The sequence below is a fragment of the Camelus ferus genome, chromosome 10 (assembly GCF_009834535.1).
Source record: "Camelus ferus isolate YT-003-E chromosome 10, BCGSAC_Cfer_1.0, whole genome shotgun sequence".
Taxonomy (NCBI): domain Eukaryota; kingdom Metazoa; phylum Chordata; class Mammalia; order Artiodactyla; family Camelidae; genus Camelus; species Camelus ferus.
In genome coordinates this window covers 29,572,281-29,591,804 of record NC_045705.1, presented here as the reverse complement: position 1 = coordinate 29,591,804, position 19,524 = coordinate 29,572,281, and the positions used below count along the sequence as shown (strand labels likewise).

The 19,524-nt window shown below is 55.5% G+C and overlaps 1 protein-coding gene across 1 annotated transcript; it reads left to right on the top strand.

Moving 5' to 3' along the window:
- Positions 1–1,486: 1,486 nt before the first annotated feature.
- On the top strand, positions 1,487–18,699 carry CHST1 (carbohydrate sulfotransferase 1). The gene is made up of 4 exons (XM_032488523.1): positions 1,487–1,891; positions 14,488–14,609; positions 15,277–15,373; positions 16,583–18,699. The coding sequence occupies exon 4, from the start codon at positions 16,625–16,627 to the stop codon at positions 17,858–17,860; it is 1,236 nt and encodes a 411-aa protein (XP_032344414.1). The 5' UTR covers positions 1,487–1,891; positions 14,488–14,609; positions 15,277–15,373; positions 16,583–16,624; the 3' UTR covers positions 17,861–18,699.
- The last annotated feature ends 825 nt before the right edge of the window (positions 18,700–19,524 follow it).

Here is a 19,524-nt window from a genome sequence, read left to right as displayed (position 1 = left end):
CAGCCAATAGCAGTAACAACACTGCCCAATTACTAAGCGCTGACCATGTGCCAGACACTGTGCTGAGTGCTTTGCATACATTTTACCATCTAGTGTTTTACAGCAGCCCCAAGAGGTGAAGACTGGTATCTTCATCTTCTGGAGGAAGAAACTGAGGTGCAAAGAGGCTGCATCACTCATGCAAATACATGGCAGGCTTGACCCAGGACCTGTGTCAACCACTCTGCAACACTGCCTGTGGATGGGTGGGGGTCCTTCAGTCCTGGGTGAGGAGGCTTCCTCAGGGTGCCTGATGTTTTCAAGTCATCCAGGGCTCTCTAACTCCTGTTCAGCTATAACTGGAAATCAGAGATTCGAGATGGGTGGAGATGGAGCTGACTGCCTTTCCTGGCCTGAGAAGAGAATTGCTTGGTCAGAGCTGAGGAGCCACAGGGGACCAGCCAGTGCAGTCACCTCCCCTCTACAGATGAGGAAACAGGCTTCCTTGGTGGCAGAGCTGGGATTCCCTGTGGTCCCCTGCAGCTCAGGGACCACTGATCTCATGATATTCTTTGCCTGTTTACCCTGCTTCTCCTCCACTTCACTCTGAGAGGTCAAGGGTCCATTTGTCTTGTCACCAATGAGTCCCTGGTGCCCATGCAGGCCAGGCCTGCGGGAGATGCGCAGTCAATATTTGTGCAAAGAATGAAGGATCGAGATCCTCAGCCTGCCGGCTGTGGGCTCTGCCGTCAGGTCTCCCCTACGTGAGGGCAGCAGTGGCTCCTGATTTCCACTTAGGAGCGCCAGCGTCCACTGTCTGGTAGGACGGGGGCGGGGTGGAGGACTGGCCCGGAAGAGGGTCTGCCAGCAGATCCACCTTAGTGCTCCCCTAAGCCACCCCCTCGACCCTGTCCAAGAGGTACAAATGGAGCAGGCGTCTGAGAGGTAAAAGGGGTAGTGGGGGAGGGGGCCAGTGGGCTAGGGGAGTGTGTTGGGGTATTGGCACCAAAAGATGGTTGGCTCCTGTTCTGGGTTCTGGAGTCTCCGCGTTGGACTGGCTGGGGAAGGGGTTTAGGACAGCTGAGCCCGGGCGGGCTGGGGCTCCAGCCGGACTTCTGGAGAGGGGTACTCCAGTGGAAGACCCTCGGTGATCGGTACCGGGGGTGCGGTGGACGGTAAGGGAAGAGGTGACGGTGGGCAGCCTGCGCCCTCCTCCGCGGGTCTCCCCAAACCCAAGGAGTGGGTGTGGCTCCCCCCAGGGGATGGGGGCTTGGCACACGAGCCGGCCTGCGGAAGGGGTGTCCCAAGCACTGGTGGCTGGGGCGGCGCGGCAAGCGGGAACCTGCAGGGCGGCGCGGGGAGCGGGAGGGCGAGCGCTGGAGGGGTGGGGAAGAGCAGGGGGCGGGCGGCAGCTGAGGGGCGGGCGGCTTTGGGGAGGTGGAGCCGGGACCGCAGCGCCTGCCGCTCGCTGGCTCTGTAGCCACCGCCGCCGCCGCCGCTCAGGACTCGGGACGTAGGGCGGGCGGGCGCGCGGTGAGGCTCCGGCGCCTGCGGCTGCTGCTCTTCTCCGGCGCCCCGGGCTGCGGCGCTCGGGGTCCCGACCCCTGGCCCAGCGCCCCTGGGGCCCTCGCGCTCCCGTCCCTGGTCCCGCACCTTGCCCCGGAGGACGTTCTCCGCTGGCCGAGCCGTCCCGGGCTCGCGTCCCCGGGCCATGAAGAGGGGCCCGTGAGGGGCGCGCGGAGGCGGTGGAAGAAGAGGGAGGAGGGAGGAGGCCGAGGAGGAGGGCGCGGGAGGCGGAGGATGCCGCCGCCGCCGCCACCGCCGCCCGCCAGCCCCCGGCGAGCCTGACTCCAGACCCGAGGATGGAGCCGGCGCTGGGCGCTGCAGCGGCTCCCGGTGTGCCCCCGACCAGGTACCGGCCGGGCCCGGCGGGCCCCGGGGCGGGCGGGAGCGGACGCTCGCCGCAGCAGCGGGGAGGGGCGCGGGCGCGGTGGGAGACGCCCCTCGGCTCGGGGACAGTCGCTACCGGCGGTGCGGGGCGGGGGGAGGACAACAGCGTGCTAGGCGCAGGAAGGGGCTTCCCGGGCTGGCGGTGGGTGAGCGCCGCGATCACCCTAGTCCTCCCCGCCCCCATTCGAGGAGGGCAGCAAACTTGAGACGCGCGGCGGCCGCGAGGCGCCGGCTCCCCTCTGCTGCGGAACGCACTCGGGGTCTGCTCGGGGCTCATCGTCCCACAGCCTGCCCGGCTCAGGGCTGCTGAGGCGCCTGGAGACCATGAGGTCCCCACGCTTGCACCAACTTTCCAAACCAGAGCTGCACCCAGAGACAGGGGCTGCCCCCTGCTTCCTGCTCCCAGCCCCTGCTCCGCACCCGCACCCGCACCCGCACCAATCACTCTGCGATGAACTAGTCTCCGGGGGGCCGGGGCTGCCAGAAGGTGCCGACCACCCCCACTACACCCCCAGCCAGAACCACCTTCCTGCTCTTCTTTGGGTAGGACTCGGAGAGCAACCCCCCTCCGGCTCTGGGAACCCACAGTGGCCTTGGCCGAGAAGCTAGGGGTTAAAAGGTAAAATAAGCCCTGATGGTTATCTTAGGGTTGCACTTTGGCCTGATTTGTGATGCCATAGGGTACTCCCTTCCCTATCCTGTACCTGCCCCTTCCCAGGATTAGATTCCTCACCTCTGGTGCAGCTTTTCTCCTGATGGACTTAAACACTGCTCCTAAGCTGGAGGCTTCTAAGAAGGGCTGCCAGGAGTCCAGGTGCCAGAGGACCGGCATAGACATTTGACAGACAGGTGGAGGCAGGAGACAGGGAGCTGGGGTGTCCAGTCAATTGAGCCCAGCATCTTCCGGAGGGCTGACAGAGGCTGCAGGCAGAGGGGACTTGGGATTGGGGGCAGGAGGCAGGCACCCTGGCTGGGAAGGTAGCTGCTCTGGCCAGCCAGAGGAGCTGTAGGTGTAAGAAGCAAGCAGGTGGGGGCCGAGGTACCAATTACCTACTTTAAGGGTGCCTCAACCCCTTGAGGTGGGGCTGGCTGCCTCAGGCAGAGACCTTACCTGGGCAAGCAGTTCCCAGGCTCCAGTCTTTGGCTGCTGGGGACAATCACAGGCATCATCATGACCCTGTTTCTTTTTCAAAGTGCACTCACTGTCGTGACTCACACATTGGATTCACCAGGGAGGTATCAAGCCTCCAACCTATTCTCTTCCTCCCCTTCCTGGGTCTTCAGGGAGCTGCTGGGGAAAGGAGGAGGTGGATTTACCCTTGGGCCTTAGGCCCCCTGAGGGAGGCCAGGAGCCTGGCCCAGCAAACTTTCATTTCCCTGCTGCTATCCTGATCAGGGCAGGTGAGCCACCCTAGGCCAGGCCAGGATAGGGGGGGCAAGTGAAATGAAGTCTCTGCTGATGATCTCCCCCAACCCTGCCGAGGCTTTGAAATCATAGCAGCACCTCCCTCCTGGCACATACAGTTAACACCTAACCTCCTCATCTCAAAGCAGAAACATGTTTTCCCCTGAAAATCTAAATTTCCCTCTTTGCTGAGAATTGCAATGCTTTTTGTTAGAGGTTTCCTCTTTAGCATCTGAAGTCAACCTCCTCTTGCAAGACAGCTTCCCTCCTCCCTGGCCCCTCAGCCACCTTTGCAATGTGCAGGCCCCCATCAGGAGGGATGTCGATCCCCCTTACCTCCCTGCCCCCACCCACAGGGCCCTAGTTCCAGAGGAGGGGTGGTACAAATGGTGCTGATATGGGGTATGTGTGTACTGGCTGCACACACACGGAGTTGTACATCTGTGCTCCAATGAGCCTGCAGTGGGGCCCAGATGCTATGCTTTCGCGGGGGTCCAGGCTTGGGCCCCATTGAGTTCCCTTTGCTCACACCTCTGTTCCTCTCCCTTGCCCACTGTGGGTCTCTCTTTACTTTTCCAACTCACTCTGCATTGGTGCGGGGAGGGAGCATTTGATATTCATAATCTGGTTCAGAGAAGGTCCCGAAGCCCTGAGTCACTGTATGGTTTCCATGGAAACAGACTTGTGCGGAGGACTCAGTGTAGCGCGGTGCTGGTGGGGGAGAAGGGAAACATATAGTAAAACCAGGCTCCACAAGTGTGGCAAGAGTTGGACCAACTCCCTTCAAAGGGGCTAAGGAGAGTCTGGGCGAGGCTCTGGGGTCTTTATAGGAAGGGCTGTGTCTCTCCATTCATGGGGTCCTCCCCACCCCCACCAGGAGCCGCTGAGCTCCCCCTGTGGCTCTTGGCAGGTGGCTGCTTCTCCAGTGGGCTTTCTGACTAGGTGCCAAGACTCATGGTTGCCACTGTATGCCTTGGTTTCCTCCTCTGTGAAATGGAGGCAATAAGAGCACTTACCTACCTCACAGGGTTGTTGTCAAGGTCAAACTCGTTAATATGAAGAAGGCAGTCATAGTCATAGTCAGAACGCTGTCATAGTACATGTTCACTAAGTGTCATTATTATTAATGGCTGTTGGAAGGAACTCCCTGGGCAGTGCTTTCACTTGGATCCATCCTCTATACTCAATGGGTGGTCTTGACTTCTGGCAGGGCTGGCCTCCTCTTTGGAAGAGCCTCTCCAGCAGCGCCAGTACACCCCCAGCTGGGAACCAGTTATCCATTTCTTCCTCCCACAGAGCTCTTATTTAGGTTGCTGAGGGCTTGAGCGCCATGCTAGGACATCCTGGCTCCTGTTCAGACCCGACCTGTCTAGGAGCCTTGTGGGAACAAATCTTTCAAGTCCAGATGGTTGGGCAGCTTCCTGTCTCAGCCCCCTGGGGGTGGGGCCAGAGGTAGAGGGACAGGAGAGGTCCGACTCTGAGGATAGAGAAGGGACTGGACTGGGACAACTTTCCAATCCTGGAGAGGCTGGCTCGCCTGACTGGAGAAGCATCTCCCTCCTGATAATCTGCCAAAGAGGGAATAAGAACTCTCCAGAAAGATAACAGATGCTGGCCTCCTCATCCCTGCAGGTTAGAACCTCTGTTGCTGCAGTGTTCCTAGTATACCCTATGAATCTGGATAGGCTCAGGGCTGCAGCCCGAGCCACCAGCTGACGTGTTCCTGCCCAGTTGGCTGGGAGAGGGGTCTGCCCACTTCTGTTTACCCCAGCAGCACCTGCCTTGGCAGCATCAGGGCAGTGGCTTGAGGACATTCTGGGCACCAAGAATGGCTCAGCCAGTCTCCCTCACCCGCTCGTCTTTCTATTGCTGCTCTCCCCTCCCTGGCCTGCAGACACATCCTCCTCCTCTCTGTGTCACTGTTCCCCTCCTCCCTTCCCATAAGATGGCCTTTAGCTCCAAGTTCCCTAAAGGCACTCCCCGCATCAGTATCAGCTCTCAGAGCTGTGAAGCAGCTCTCCATATCTGTTTGCCCTTTCTTCTATTTTACAGATGGGAAAACTGAAATTCTTGGGGCTTGTCCATTAAAGCCATCACCCAAGCTAACTGTGGCTGCTCTCAGTACCATCCCAGCCCTGGGGATGCCCTTCCCTCTTCCCCGGCTCTCCAGGTAGCCCCAGACGCTGCTGCCCAGCCGCACCTCCTACCCTCCTCCATGCTGACAGTTCCCTGCCAAGGTTCTTCCCCCAGGTCTCTCTGGACCGCTTTGCTGTCCTCATTGGTGTTCACAGCACCTTCCAATTTAATATCCTCTGCAAATTTCATTAACGGACTGTTTACTCCCTCTCTCAGGATCATTAATGAAGATGTTGGATAAGATCTGACCCAACACCGGGTCTTGGCAGCCCTGCCCTGTCTCCAGACTCTGTACCTCAGCTCCTTACCCTTGGGCTTGCCTCCTCCACTCAGGACCCTTGGGACCTCCCCCCTCTGGCTTTCAGCCCCATGACAAGTGCTTAGGGCCAAGTCTGTTTGAATTAATTTTGTAAGATTACTTGAGGTGCTGTATCAAATGCTTTGCTAAAAATCAAGATATATTACCCTGCCTGTATTTCCTTCATCTACCAGTCTTGTAATTCTATCAAGAAAGCTATCAAGTTTGTCAGGCATGATTTGTTCTTTATAAATCCCCACAGTGCCGCGTGGGGCACAGAGTTCCCACGTTTTCTAAATGTTTAGAGATTCCCTGTTTGTATTTGCTCCTTGATTAGAGCTGGGAGGCTGTGGGCTGGGAGTTGCTGGGAACGCTCATCTCTTCCTCTGGGATGGAGATCACAGCACAGCCCTTCCCTTCTCCACGTCTCCACCGGGGGAAGCAAGTAGTTTAGCACCCACCGAGTCCCCGCAGTGCACTGGGGACCTCAAGCTGGGCACTGAGGGTAGGGCTGGTCAGAGGGCCTGGGATTCTGCTGGCAGATGAAGACGACAGACAGACAAGTCTGATGCTGACATTCCGAGGATATTGAGCTTTGTACCAAGCACTATGCTAGAAGTGTTATGTTTGAGATCTTGTTTAAGCCCCTCACCTGCCCTGGGAAGTAGGTGTGCTCTCTCCTCCCTGGGGACCTGGTAAGGCTGCCCAGGACCCAATGTATGGGTTTCACCCTCTGCTCTGTTGCTCCTAACCACTTAAGGTGTATACATGTAACTGGGGTGGTTCCCAACAAGGGTTCTAGGAGGTCAGAAAGGAAGGAAGGATAGTCTTTAGGGAGAAACTTGGACAGATGAGGACCTTGCTACATATGCACCTCACACACAACACCCCTTAGCCTCAGTCCATTTTATGCTGCCACCACTCAGCTGTGGGAACAAGTCACTTACCCTCTGTGAGCCTCTGTCTCTCACCTGTGAAATGGATCCTCGGTGAGCAGCGGCCATTATGTCTTCTGATGGAGGTCCCTGTCGACGTGGGGGCAGGGATACTAGTCTGACTGTCATGTTATCAGTGAGCAGCTCTCATCCAGGAGATGGAAGACTGATAGTTTGAACCACCTGGCACCCTTGGGACCAGCTGCGGGCTGGTGATAAGTTCTGGGCTTATGGAACAGGGGAGCCCCCTTTGGGCCTTTCCCATTCCAGCCCACTTCAGGCCAGGTGGTAATAAAGACATCCTTCGGTGTCCTCTTGGCTGCAGAGGATTTGGGCATCCCTGCGCTCATCGGCCATGAAACCACCCATTCCCACCTCTACTTGCGTAGCCAGACCTGGAGCCCTGGAATGGGGAGCAGAGTGTGTTTTGGTTACTGCCATCAGGTGGGATGCTGCACCCGGCTTCTCCATATACATTATTTCTTCTAATCCTTGGGATAACCTTCCTTCTGTCATTAAGCTGGGAGGGAGAAGCCCCTGAGAAGCGGTGAGATGGTACATATGCATTTGGTGTCCAGGGGAACCAGGCAGGAGGGGCCATAGGCAGCTCACATCCATCCAGCTGACACTGCAGGGATCTGATCCTTAGATGTGGTCAGTAGGTGTTTGTTGGATGAACCCATGTCTGGGTCTGGGTGAATGCCAAGGTCAGGGTTGGCACCGGTATGTGTGAGGACCCTTGTGGCCACCTTGGCCCTGGCACTCCCTGCCCCTGCCCTTTAGTCTCCAGGTGCTGAGGGTGGCCTGGGGGCTTAAGCTGTGTGGTTAGGGCCAGGGCTGGGGCAGTTCTAGGATCTGAGCTTGAATCCTGGTCCCACTACAGACTAGCTGTGCACTTTGGGACCAGTTCCCTCATTTGCCTGAGCCTCACTGCTCCTCATCCATGAAAAATGGCAAGGGTACCTGCAGTCAGCACCCACTTGATGGGAGCCAGAATGGTGGTCACATCTGGAGGTCCACTCCTGCAGCCCCTTCTTCCTGTGTTATAGCCTCAAGGCTCAGGTGAGCCTCCCCCACACCCAGCCCGCCCTCCCTCATCCCCAGGGACCAGCTGGGCCTTCTGCAGGTGGCTTGAGACTGGAGACTTCAGGATTCAGGGACAGATGGCCCCCCTCTCAGCCTGTCCAGTGGCAGCTGCCTCTGCTTTAGCTCCTGTTGGCTGTTTCCCATCCTTGAAGCTGGGAGGATAGGCTGAAGCCCCAGTATCCAGGGGGCGGGGCCTTGGTACTATTCCGACTCTGGCTGTGGCTGCTGGGTGGGGGAAGGGAGGACAGGAAACTGGGGCTTTTCCGTCCAGTGCCGGTGCAGAAGGGTCCCGCCTACCATAGGCCAGGCTGTGGTAGGACCAGCCTGAGACAGGGAACCAGGCCCTTCTGACTCATCCCTCCCCCGTGAGGAGTCGGCACACTGGGGCCTCGTGCCAGGAGGTCAGTCACTCTCCCCACTGCTGGGGAAAACTTTCCTCAGGTTGGGCCTGGACCCCGCTGATGGACTGGGCCCAGGGCAGGACTGTAGCTAGTCTCTGCAGCTGAACAACAAGCGTCTCCAACAACACAGATGGTGGGAGCTTTGTGGAGAAGTCTGTAGTGTCTGCTTTAACTTCCTTAAACATTTCCAGGCCACTATGGCCTGTCTGTAGGTTAGTGCGGTCCCTAAAAATCATGCTCACTATTCTTCTTAATGAGCGCTGTTCTGTGCCCAGCCCTGTGCTAAGCTTCATTGGCTTCCTGTCTCACAACCCAAGTATTTGAAAGAGTCTGTGATCATCTTTCTCATTTCATCGATAAGGACAACTGAGGCCTGCAGAGGTTAAGTGCCCTGCTCAAGGTCTCGTAGCTTTTAAAGCAGCAGCAGTGGAATTCACACCAGACCTGGCTGGCCCCACCACCCAGCCTGCTTCCTTGCACCCCTGTGGGTAACTTCTCAAGGAGGCCTGAGACACCATGTGTATCCCCAAGGTCATCAAGTGTGGACACTGGAGTGACCTGCTCTAGAGACACCAGGGCTTATAAGAGGCAGCCAAGCAGCTCTGCTGATGGTGTAAAGTTGGTGGACTGTCACTGTCTGGATGCTTGTCTTTGGAACCATGATTGTAAGAACTTACCCCCATTGGCGATGCCCAAAGGATGTACTGGTTCTGCCTGTGGGGGTCTGTGGATAGGCCACAGGGCCCAGGGACTCTAGAGTTTGTACACAAAAACCATGTTTGTGTTGATGCAGATTCTAGGAGAAGGACCGTAGACCTCACAGTGTTTCCAATTGAGGGAGCACCACCCCAAAGAGAAAGAAGCACTGGGGCCTCCAGTCTCCCCTGGGTGTCACCAGAACACAGAGGCTAAGATTGGACCCCATCAGATTGCCTCCCCTGCAAGGTTGCACAGGCTGAATTGCATGTTGACATACTGCTCATTTTGGAGGCTGTTCAAGGACACAGTCCTGTGAAACTCGTCCTTGGACTTGTTAGGTATGAGGTCTTAAGGACAGCCGTACATGCTCAGGGCTCTCCAGGAGACCTTTCAGGAGAAATCTTGTGCTGGATTAAATATCAGGAATAGCTGGGTATCTCTTGAGTAGATGCTTTCATCTTTATCTCACAGATCCTATGAAACATGTTAATGAAAGATTTCTCTTTTCCCATTGGCTGCCAGGTAGCTCTGACCTATATGTGTAGCCCAGAAGTGGCTTGGCTGTTGTACACTGACCTGGCTCCTAGTTCTTTCAGATTTTCACACCCTTGTTTTCCCCTTGCCTCATTTTCATCAACTCATTTTCCTTGGGAAGAAAAAACCTTGCTGTTTTATGTGTTTTAGCTTTAACTAAACAAACATCTATGGTAGACCAATGCTGGCTACCGCAGATGCAGGGATTAAGCATTTCCTTTCTGCAAGTTCCATCCCAGAGGCCTGTTTGCCAGCTCCTCCCCCACTGTCCAGTTCCCTCTGCCCCTTGCTCCAGTTCCTGGGACTGTACTGCCTTGGGGTCCCTCCATACTGGCTCCTGAGTCTGGTGAGAAATACAATATTCAGGTTTTATTCCTCTGCTCTTCCTATCTCCCCAGAGCTTGCTGAAAGGAGGAAAAAAGCAGAGAGGGAGAAAAAAGTGGAGAGAGGAGTCATTTCCCCAACTTGGACCTCAGCTGCTCCCTAAAGCCCCAGGCCCCCTTTTGAGGTCTTGCCCTTTTCAGCTCCTGCTTTGTCTCAGCAGCACCAGGTGACTGCTGTCCCCTATCTGAGCAAACCGAGACCAGTTCTGGCCGAAAGGTGGTGAATTTCAACCCTGGTGCTTGGGAATGGGGGAAGAGAGATCTGGCTGTCAGTGCCCTGGGGACAGAATAGGAGGCACAGTGAGATGCCAGTGCTGAGTTTCAGTGCCCCACCTGGTCATCAGTCGCCCCTCCAGTTCTTGCATGGGGTGGCTTCACTCTGTCCCCAAAGTCAATGAACTCAAACTGAATCAAAACACTCAGTATAAACTGTGCCTTTTGCTCCCACCCTAGTCTAGCTCCTCCCACCAGGCAGCTACAGTTAACCAGTTCAGTGCAAGATCTTCTGGTCCGTCATAAATATATTCAAATATTTATTTATATGTATACACACAGACAACCCCCCTTAAAAAAATGAGAAATGGCTACATAGCATTGCATGTGTGTTTTCTGGCTCAAGCTTTTTTACTTAATAATACATCTTGGATGATGGTTCCCCATCAGTACTTACACATCTATGGAGCCTTCTCTGATAGGGTAAGTTGAAAAGAAAACCCTAGGGTGGGGAAGGCTCATAATGAAGGGGTTAAGCCTCTAGGGAAGAGAAGGGATGCCCATGGGCAGGTTTTAGGAGGTCTAGGAACCTTCTAATTCTGTGCATAAAGTTGTGGGCACAAATGGATCTTTCCGGGAAGAGGGATTGTGTCTCTCCAAGGGGGGTCTGTGACCCAGAAAAGATAAAGAGCCATAGCTCTGCGTTGCTTGGGATTTCATAGAGCAGGAGGCAGGGGCTAATGGTGCAGAGGACGGAGCCCCTTGGTTCTTGGGCTCCAGGGCAGCCACGGATCGGGATGGGGTGTGGGCAGGGATGCCAGCCCTATATCTTCTTAGCAGATGACTGGAGCTTTCCCACTCTGGAAGGAGGGTCCCCTGCCTGCAGCGAGGGTGGCCCTGACTCTGAGAGTGGAGTACTGGGCCTTCCAGGGATCAGAGAACCCCAGTGGTCAGAACTGGGAGGCTCTTAGCATCGTTGGATCTGTGGAAAAACCGAGGCACAAAGAGGCTAGGGGGTGAGTCCAAGGTCATCCAGCCAGGGAAACGCAGAGCCTGTGGGCTGCTCCTGCCTGTGACATTCAGTTCAGAGTTCCTTCCCCTGCCAGAGCGGAATGAGGCCAGGAAGCAGAGGCCTTTCAGACGATATAAAGCTGCCTGTTGCTGCTTGCCTCTTGGTCTGTGGGTGAAGAAGAGAGGGTGTAGAGAGCAGAGCCCGCAGGCTGGGCCGGGTGTATCTTCATCACACTTCACTACCTCCTGCAACATCCCCTCCTGCTGCCTGCATCCTCACATCAGGCTGCAGCCAACCAGCCAGGAATTCTGAACACAATAAAGACGTGGTGCTAAGAGGCTGCGCTACAGGATGTGGCCACTAGAGGGAAGCAGGAAAGCCACTGCGGTGGCTCTGCCTGAGAAAGCTCCCAGGGCTGGGAGAGGAGGGAGGAAGGAAGGGGCCGTGGGCCGTGGGCAGAGGCCTGCCTGGCAGAGGTCAGGGCACAGCAGTCAGGGAGAGTGTCTGCTTCCCTGTCAGTCAGTTATCATTTGTTCTGAGGGGCTTCCCTGAGGAAAAGGCAAGCAAGACATTTAATGATGATAATAGTAACACATTTATTGAGTGCTTACTTTATGCTAGGCACCATATTAACTAATTAATCCTCACAACAGGCTTTTGAAAATTATCCCCATTTTGAAGGTGAGAAAACAGAGGCCCAGAGAGACTGAGAAATCTGATCATGAATAGAGCTGGTGCCAGAGCCGATGTCCCAAACACAAGGCTGTGCTCTGTTATATGCCTGGCATGGACTAAATGCTTTAAGTCCTTTAACTCTTACAGCCACTACTACGGTTATACCTACTTTGTGGGTGGGGAAACTGAGGCTCAGAGACAACTGATGAGTCGCCCAGGTCCGTGCACCTGCTAAGTGACAGATCTAGGTGGGTGTGGTTTCATGGCTTGAGCTCTTAGCTGTGAATTATAATTTTCCCAAATGGAGGTGTTTTCCATGCCCCCTATGCCCTAATCTGAAGATGGCTGACACTGAAATCTGAGCTTTCTTTTGGGAATGGGCAAGATCCCTGCCTCCCAAAAGAACTTACAGATTCTGGGCTCCTGTGTCAAAGGTTTGCCTGGATTTTGGTTAACCAGAGATGGAGGGAAGGCATACCAGAGGCTGTGAGAAGCCCAGGGAGGGGCGCTGGGGCTCGCAGCCCAGCTCGGAGGTTAAGGGTATCGAGGAGTCCCTTGCAGTGGCCAAAGCTCCCCTGGGAACAAAGGGGCCTAGCCTCAAGGCCTCTGGTTTCCAGGGCAGATGCCTCCAGCATACCAAGGACCCTTGGCCGGCCCTGGGCCCGGATCTGCCAGGCTGGCAGGAGAGTACGGGCATTTCTAGGAGCGCCTGACTTCCTCCATTTTCCAGTTCCCATGCCCTGACTCTGCCCTCCTGGAGGGACGGGGGATGGCCTGTGGCTGGGCCTTCATACACATTCCCCTCCTGTGTGTCCAGGCTGTACCTTGTGAATCTGAGTCCTACTTTCTTAGGGATTTATAACACTGAGATGCTTTAGTTACTTATGATTTATTGGCAAAGACAGCAGCTTCCAATCCTGGCCTTACATTTCTTTGGGTAGGGGTAGGGAGGGGACGTGGGGTGAAGAAACTGAAATGGTCTCCTCCCTGAAAGATGCTCCTCTTTAAAGAAAACCTTGGATGAATTTGGCTTTTGGAACTGGAATCCTAGAGTTGAGTGAAAACTCTTTAAGGCTTATTTCCTGTCTTGGTGGGGACCAAAGGGTGTTGAATGGAGTGGAAGAAGGAGTGGGTCAGGGCGGAGGATTGTGCATGAGCTTTAGAACATACCACCTGGGCTGGAATCCGCTCTACCCCTTACTAGGGGTGTGAGCTTGTGAAACCTCAGTTTCCTAATCTCTAAAATGGGGCTATGAACTCATAGGATTGGCGTGAGGACTAAATGAGCAGATGCTTGTGAAGGGAGCATCTGCCTGGGAGGAACATCTTGGATGCCCTGTAAGTGCTTGTCTTCTTTCATTTTATTTAACCCGTAGGGCCCAGAACAATGGCTGGTTCACGCTAGATAACTAACAGACGCTTGTGAATAAATACAAAGGAAGTACAGCCAAATGAAACCGCATCACAACTGAAGTATGGGCCCCCCTAAATAGCTTAAAAATATTACCTTGCACTAATACTGATGGCTTTTCCCTATCTGTTCTCTAAAGGCATTCATGTTTGTCTTGGGACCCTTGGGTAGGGCGGGCCTGCACTTGGCAAAGGAGTCCCATTTAATGCAGTGAAGCTGTTCTCTCTGGGTACCTCATGGAACCCTGCTGATGGAGATGGCATCTTCTTCTGCCATGGGGTGAGGCAGAGGTGGGATGGGATGTGGTCAGCACTCTGGTTTTCCTCTGATCACATTGGAAGTTCCCAGGAATCTTGACTCTGCCTTTCCCCTATTTACTGCCACCTGGTGATGTGGTACTGGGTACCACGTGGAGTTCCATACTTAAAACAGGACTCCTGGGCCCCAGAGCCTCAGCTGGCGCACTGCTATCTCAGCCCAGCCTTGGTGCCCCTCCCCAAGCTTCAGCATGTCTCTTCCCCACTAACCTGATGGTGCAAGGGCCACAGCATTGGCCTGAGTCTGACCCAGAGGGATTCGAGTCTCTGCTACTTCATACTTGACCGTGCTTGTTTACTTAGTCTTTGCGCCTTCGTTTCATCATCTCAGCAATGGGAGTGAGGACCCCGGCCTTCCAGAGGGGGCTGTAAGGAATAACGCAGTGTGCAGGGTTGGGTGAGTGCACTGAGCCAGGCAGTGCTGCAGGTTTGTGAACTGAGGACCCACTTGCCTCGCCCCCAAAGGAGTCGTGCCAAGTAGCAGGATGTGGGAAGGATATTCACAAAGCACCAGAGTTCATCCCACCAGCCATGAGCCAGTAGATCAATCAGACCAGACAGCAAAGGGAAGACACATGCTCTGTCTCAGAAACCATTTGAACGTCCCCATCTAATGCCCAGTTCCTCTCACGACAATTCACAAAGGAGCCAGGGACGTTAATTGAATGCATGTTTGCAGGCCAAGTCCGGGTAAGCTGGAGGAACGGTCAGTCATGTCTGTCATGTCTCCGTAGAGGGAGGGAGCAGGGGCTCCGGTGAACCTGCTGGGTGGGGACTAAGCCAGGTGCGTTAGTTCAGGCAGCTTTCTCCGCATCTCTGTACCCCGGCTTTCTCGCCTGGTTGATGGAGACAATCCTGGTTTCCATGTAAAGTTCTTGCAAGGAATTAATGAGCTCACACTGGTAAAGGGTTTAACACTTAATACATACTGAATATGTATTCAGTAGACGCCTCCCAAGATAGCGCTGTGCAATCTTGGTGTTTTAACCTAGAATCTGCAAAGAGCATCAAGGTCGGAAATCCGCCCTGGTCCACTTTTGCTTTGAATTTCAGGTAGCTGTTCTCCTCTCTCCACGTGCTTGGAAGGAGACCTCACTTCCTGGCTGTCCCTTCCTCGCGGTCCTCAGTGTGCGGGCTGTCTTGACTGAGCTGCCATTTCCACCTGGAGGTCTGGGGTGAGTCCCTCACCCTTGCTGACTTCCGCTAAACCCCTTCTTGGGGAATCACTGAATGAGTTGAATTTTAAAGAGTCAGAATGCTCTGTTGATTATAAATGTAGAACCTATCTGGAGTGTGCCCTGGCCCCCTTTTCTGGGATAACTTGGACTCTGTTCTATTGTTGGGCACTATGCACTGTGTCTGGTTGGGTCAGTCTGTCAGCAAAGCTGAACAGAGCTAGCCAGGCTTAGGGGTGTTTGTGGCCAGTGGATTTCTTTGCAGCTCCCTTGGGTAGCAGCTGGGAGGGACGACTCCCTGGGGTGGTTGCCTTTGTGAGGCACCAACTCTCAGTCAGCTGGGCATGCAAGCTCGCCAGCTTCCTGCCCACTGAGGCCTGGTGTGAGCACAGGGACAGTGGCTTGCTAGGAGGGTATGGGTAGGGGGTGGAAGAGGTGGGTGAAGGGGGTGGGATGCAGCCCAGGACCCAGAGGGCAGGACCCATAGGGGATCAGAGATGGCACTGGGTTATCTGGAGCCCTGATTCAGTGAGAGATCTGGGAGAGCTGGCAGGGCCTCCATTGCTCAGGCCTGGGGAGCAGTCTGTTGGGCACAGGACACAGAGGAGAAGGGGTGGGGAGGCTCTGGGAGACCCCACTTCAGAGCCTCCTCTCTGTCTTCTGGCAGTCTGCTGGCCACAGGGCTGCTCTCCAGGCTGTGACTGCTGACTTGGCCAGGAGACCTGGCAGCTGTGGACTCCCCAGCTTGGAACAGCCTCTCTTTGGTAAGTATTGGTGCTCTCCCTGCATTCACCCTTGGAGTACCCCCGGGCCTCCCCCAGGGCTGCTAGCTGAGCTGGCCTCTTTTGGGAGTGACTTTCAGATGCTCAGGTTGGCTCCTGGCCTGGGACCTCTGGCACGCCCTCCCCATCCCCCACACTTTCTCCCTTCCTTGAGATGCCCCTTCTTTTTCATCCCTTCCTCTTCTCTCTGCCCCACCTGGGTTCTCTGGGGCCATTGCTGGATCAGTGAGGTCCCTGAGCTCACCTTATGGGCAGAAGGGGGTGAGGGCCTAAGGGTGGAGGCACCTGAGGTCTGGCTGGGGATGGGGGTAGCTGGAGGAGCCGGTTCACTCTGCTGACATGGGGGTCATTTTCCCCAGGGCCTGGACCCCTCCCCGAGGGGCCAGGAGCAAATTCTGGAGGGCGCTGGAGCCTGGAAAGGGATGCTTCTCAGCAGCCCCCGGACCCTATCTCTGCTCTGAGCCAGTTGACTCTTAGAGACTCTGTGAGCCCAAAGAGTCCTCATCTGGAAGCTGGTGGCCTGCATCTGTAAATTGGGGGAGGGGGGTCGTACATCTTGACATAGTTATCCATCTTTCCCGGCCCAGTGGGCAAGGGTGAGCAGAGGCTGGCAGCCCACCAACTCATGGTGTACAGGGCTTATTTTCTGCACAGGGGCTGGAGTTAGGAAGCAGCATCTGAATGGACTCCTCTTCCTCCTGGGGGTGGGCAGGAGCTGGAGGAAAGATGGACCACATGGGGAACTGGGTGCCAGCTCACGGGGGTAGAAAAAGATGCAGGTGGGCCCAGGAGATGCTGGCAGGGGGTGATAGACAGTGACGAGGGATGGCTTAAGGTGGGAACTGGTCATTCCCTAAATGCGGGAGTTGGGGGAGTTAAGTTCTTGCACAGTCAGGCCCCACTCAGGACTCAGTTCATGACTGGAGGACCCTGAATTCTGGAGGTTAAACCCCAGGGTACAGGGATGAGTTCGTTTAGTCCCCAGTAGCCCCTAGGAGTCCCTAGAAAATAGTACAGTCTACCACAAGAATCATTTTGTCCTTGGTGCATGGGTGGGCATTGGGGCACGGAGCTGGGGGTACTTCCCCCAGCCAGCTGGGGACCACCTCCTCCAAGGGAGCAAGCCAGTGCCCTGGCTGTGTCAGGCACAGAGTCTGGCTGCTCCGTGATGGCTGCCACCTTTGCTTACAGACCTCACATGGTGGAGAAGCAGCCCCATGAAGGTGCCCAGCCATGCAATGTTCCTGGAAGGCCGTCCTCCTCCTTGCCCTGGCCTCCATCGCCATCCAGTACACGGCCATCCGCACCTTCACGGCCAAGTCCTTCCACACCTGCCCTGGGCTGGCCGAGGCCGGGCTGGCGGAGCGGCTGTGCGAGGAGGGCCCCACCTTCGCCTATAACCTCTCCCGCAAGACCCACATCCTCATCCTGGCCACCACGCGCAGTGGCTCCTCCTTCGTGGGCCAGCTCTTTAACCAGCACCTGGACGTCTTCTACCTGTTTGAGCCCCTCTACCACGTCCAGAACACGCTCATCCCCCGCTTCACCCAGGGCAAGAGCCCCGCGGACCGGCGGGTCATGCTGGGTGCCAGCCGTGACCTCCTGAGAAGCCTCTACGACTGTGACCTCTACTTCCTGGAGAACTACATCAAGCCTCCGCCCGTCAACCACACCACCGACAGGATCTTCCGCCGTGGGGCCAGCCGGGTACTGTGCTCTCGCCCCGTGTGCGACCCTCCGGGCTCCGCGGATCTGGTCCTGGAGGAGGGGGACTGCGTGCGCAAGTGCGGTCTGCTGAACTTGACGGTGGCCGCGGAGGCCTGTCGGGAGCGCAACCACGTGGCCATCAAGACAGTGCGGGTACCTGAGGTTAACGACTTGCGGGCCCTGGTTGAAGACCCCCGGTTAAACCTCAAGGTCATCCAGCTGGTCCGAGACCCGCGTGGCATCCTGGCTTCCCGCAGCGAGACCTTCCGCGACACGTACCGGCTCTGGCGGCTGTGGTACGGCACCGGGAGGAAGCCCTACAACCTGGACGTGACGCAGCTGACCACGGTGTGCGAGGACTTCTCCAACTCCGTGTCCACCGGCCTTATGCGCCCGCCGTGGCTCAAGGGCAAGTACATGTTGGTGCGCTACGAGGACCTGGCCAGGAACCCCATGAAGAAGACCGAGGAGATCTACGGTTTCCTGGGCATCCCCCTGGACAGCCACGTGGCGCGCTGGATCCAGAACAACACGCAGGGAGACCCCACCTTGGGCAAGCACAAATACGGCACCGTGCGAAACTCGGCGGCCACAGCCGAGAAGTGGCGCTTCCGCCTCTCCTATGACATCGTGGCCTTTGCTCAGAACGCCTGTCAGCGGGTGCTGGCGCAGCTGGGCTATAAGATGGCCACCTCGGAGGAGGAGCTCAAGAACCCCTCCATCAGCCTGGTGGAGGAGCGGGACTTCCGCCCTTTCTCGTGACGAGGGCTTCGTGGGTGGGGGCGAAGGGCACATGGTGTCGGTTTTGATAAAATGGACCGTTTTTAACTGTTGCCTTATTTCCCCTTCACTCTCCCACCCGGTCTTTGTGTCCTACCTGCCCCCCTCCCCTCTTCTGCCTCTCTTTGTCTCTGAAATTTGCACTACGTCTTGGACAGGAATCACTGGGGGCAGAGGGGACGTGAAGTGGGGTCCAGCCCCCACCCCACCCCATTCAGACATGCTGATGTTGGGTCTCTGGTGGACGGTGACAATGTTTACAAGCACCACACTTCTACATTCACATACGCGCACACACACACACACACACACACAGGCGCCCACGAGGAGAGATACCCCAAACCACACAACTTCTGAAGCATTTTGAATGGGCGAGTGGTCAGGGTATGGTAGTTTTTGCACTGTCTTACTGCTACAAGGTAAGAGGTTAAAATCAAAAAGGCCACCTCTCTCTAATTTGTGTCTATCCCTCCCCATCCTGCTTCAGTTCCCAATGCCTACTGCCCCCTTTGGAGCAGAGAAACTGCCCCCTCCTGCCTGCCCTTGCCTGCCGGTGAGCAGGTTTTTACTGTGAGGTGAATGTGGACCTTGTTTATTTTTTCCAGTCTGTGGCAATGCTATTTGTCTGTCTGTCTCTGAGTTTTGTGGCTGCCCCGGAACAGTGATGGCTGATAAATGTTATGGGTTTCTGATCGATCTTGGGGTCCATCTGTGATATTTCTCTGTGCCAGAAAGAAAAAAAAAAAGAGTGGTTCAGTTTGCTAATGAACATTGAAATGCTTTATCTGTGTTTTCTGTAAATAAAAGAGTGCTGTAATGTCTGGGTGTGATTGTGGGACATTCTGAATGGGCAAGAAACATCTAGACCCCACCAAGGTGTTTCTGGCTTTGGAAGAGGAGAGAGAAGGAGATGGAGGTGGGAATTCAGTGACCAGTCTCTGGCTTTCAGAACTCATGTCACTCTCATCAACCTCAACACAGAGTTCAGGGTTTCATTTCCCCTCAATCAGTTGAGACCAAGCACCTTACAGCCAGGGGTGACCTTCAGAATATTTACCAAGTAGTATGATTTGCTTGGTAATCCTGATGAGGTCCTGGTCACCTTTTTCTGTGCCAGATGTTACCCCTTTAACTGCTGGACCTGGGGCCAGGATAGCCAGGGAGGGGGACTATTCAAGGTGTGGGTTGGCTCAGGACAGTGGTCTGGAAGCATTTCAGTATTTTAACAGCTAGTGCTGGCGTACTGGGGTCTACACTGGGGGAACATCAACCTTGCTTACTTCCCTTCCCATCCTTGGCAATCTAGCAGCTTCCTCCAAGCAGCTTCCTCAGCTCTTATTCCAAGAAAACAGCTGTACCCTGGGGTGGAGTTCACAGTTTTGTTGTCCTGAGACAATGAGAGTGTCTGGGATTAGGCAGCCCCAGTGGTTCTGGGCTTCCTGAGGAAACCAAGTCCTGGGTCGTATTACATGATTCAGCGGCTAGAGCAAACACCATAGATAATAGTAGTTTCATCAAGAAAGGCCATTTAACGGTGTGTGCAGGCTGGTCAGAACTGTCATAGTGGCTCCCAGGCTGTATGCCCAGATATTAGGGGACTTGGCTCCTTCCATGTTGTTTGCACCCTATTGTCCTAAGGTGTTACT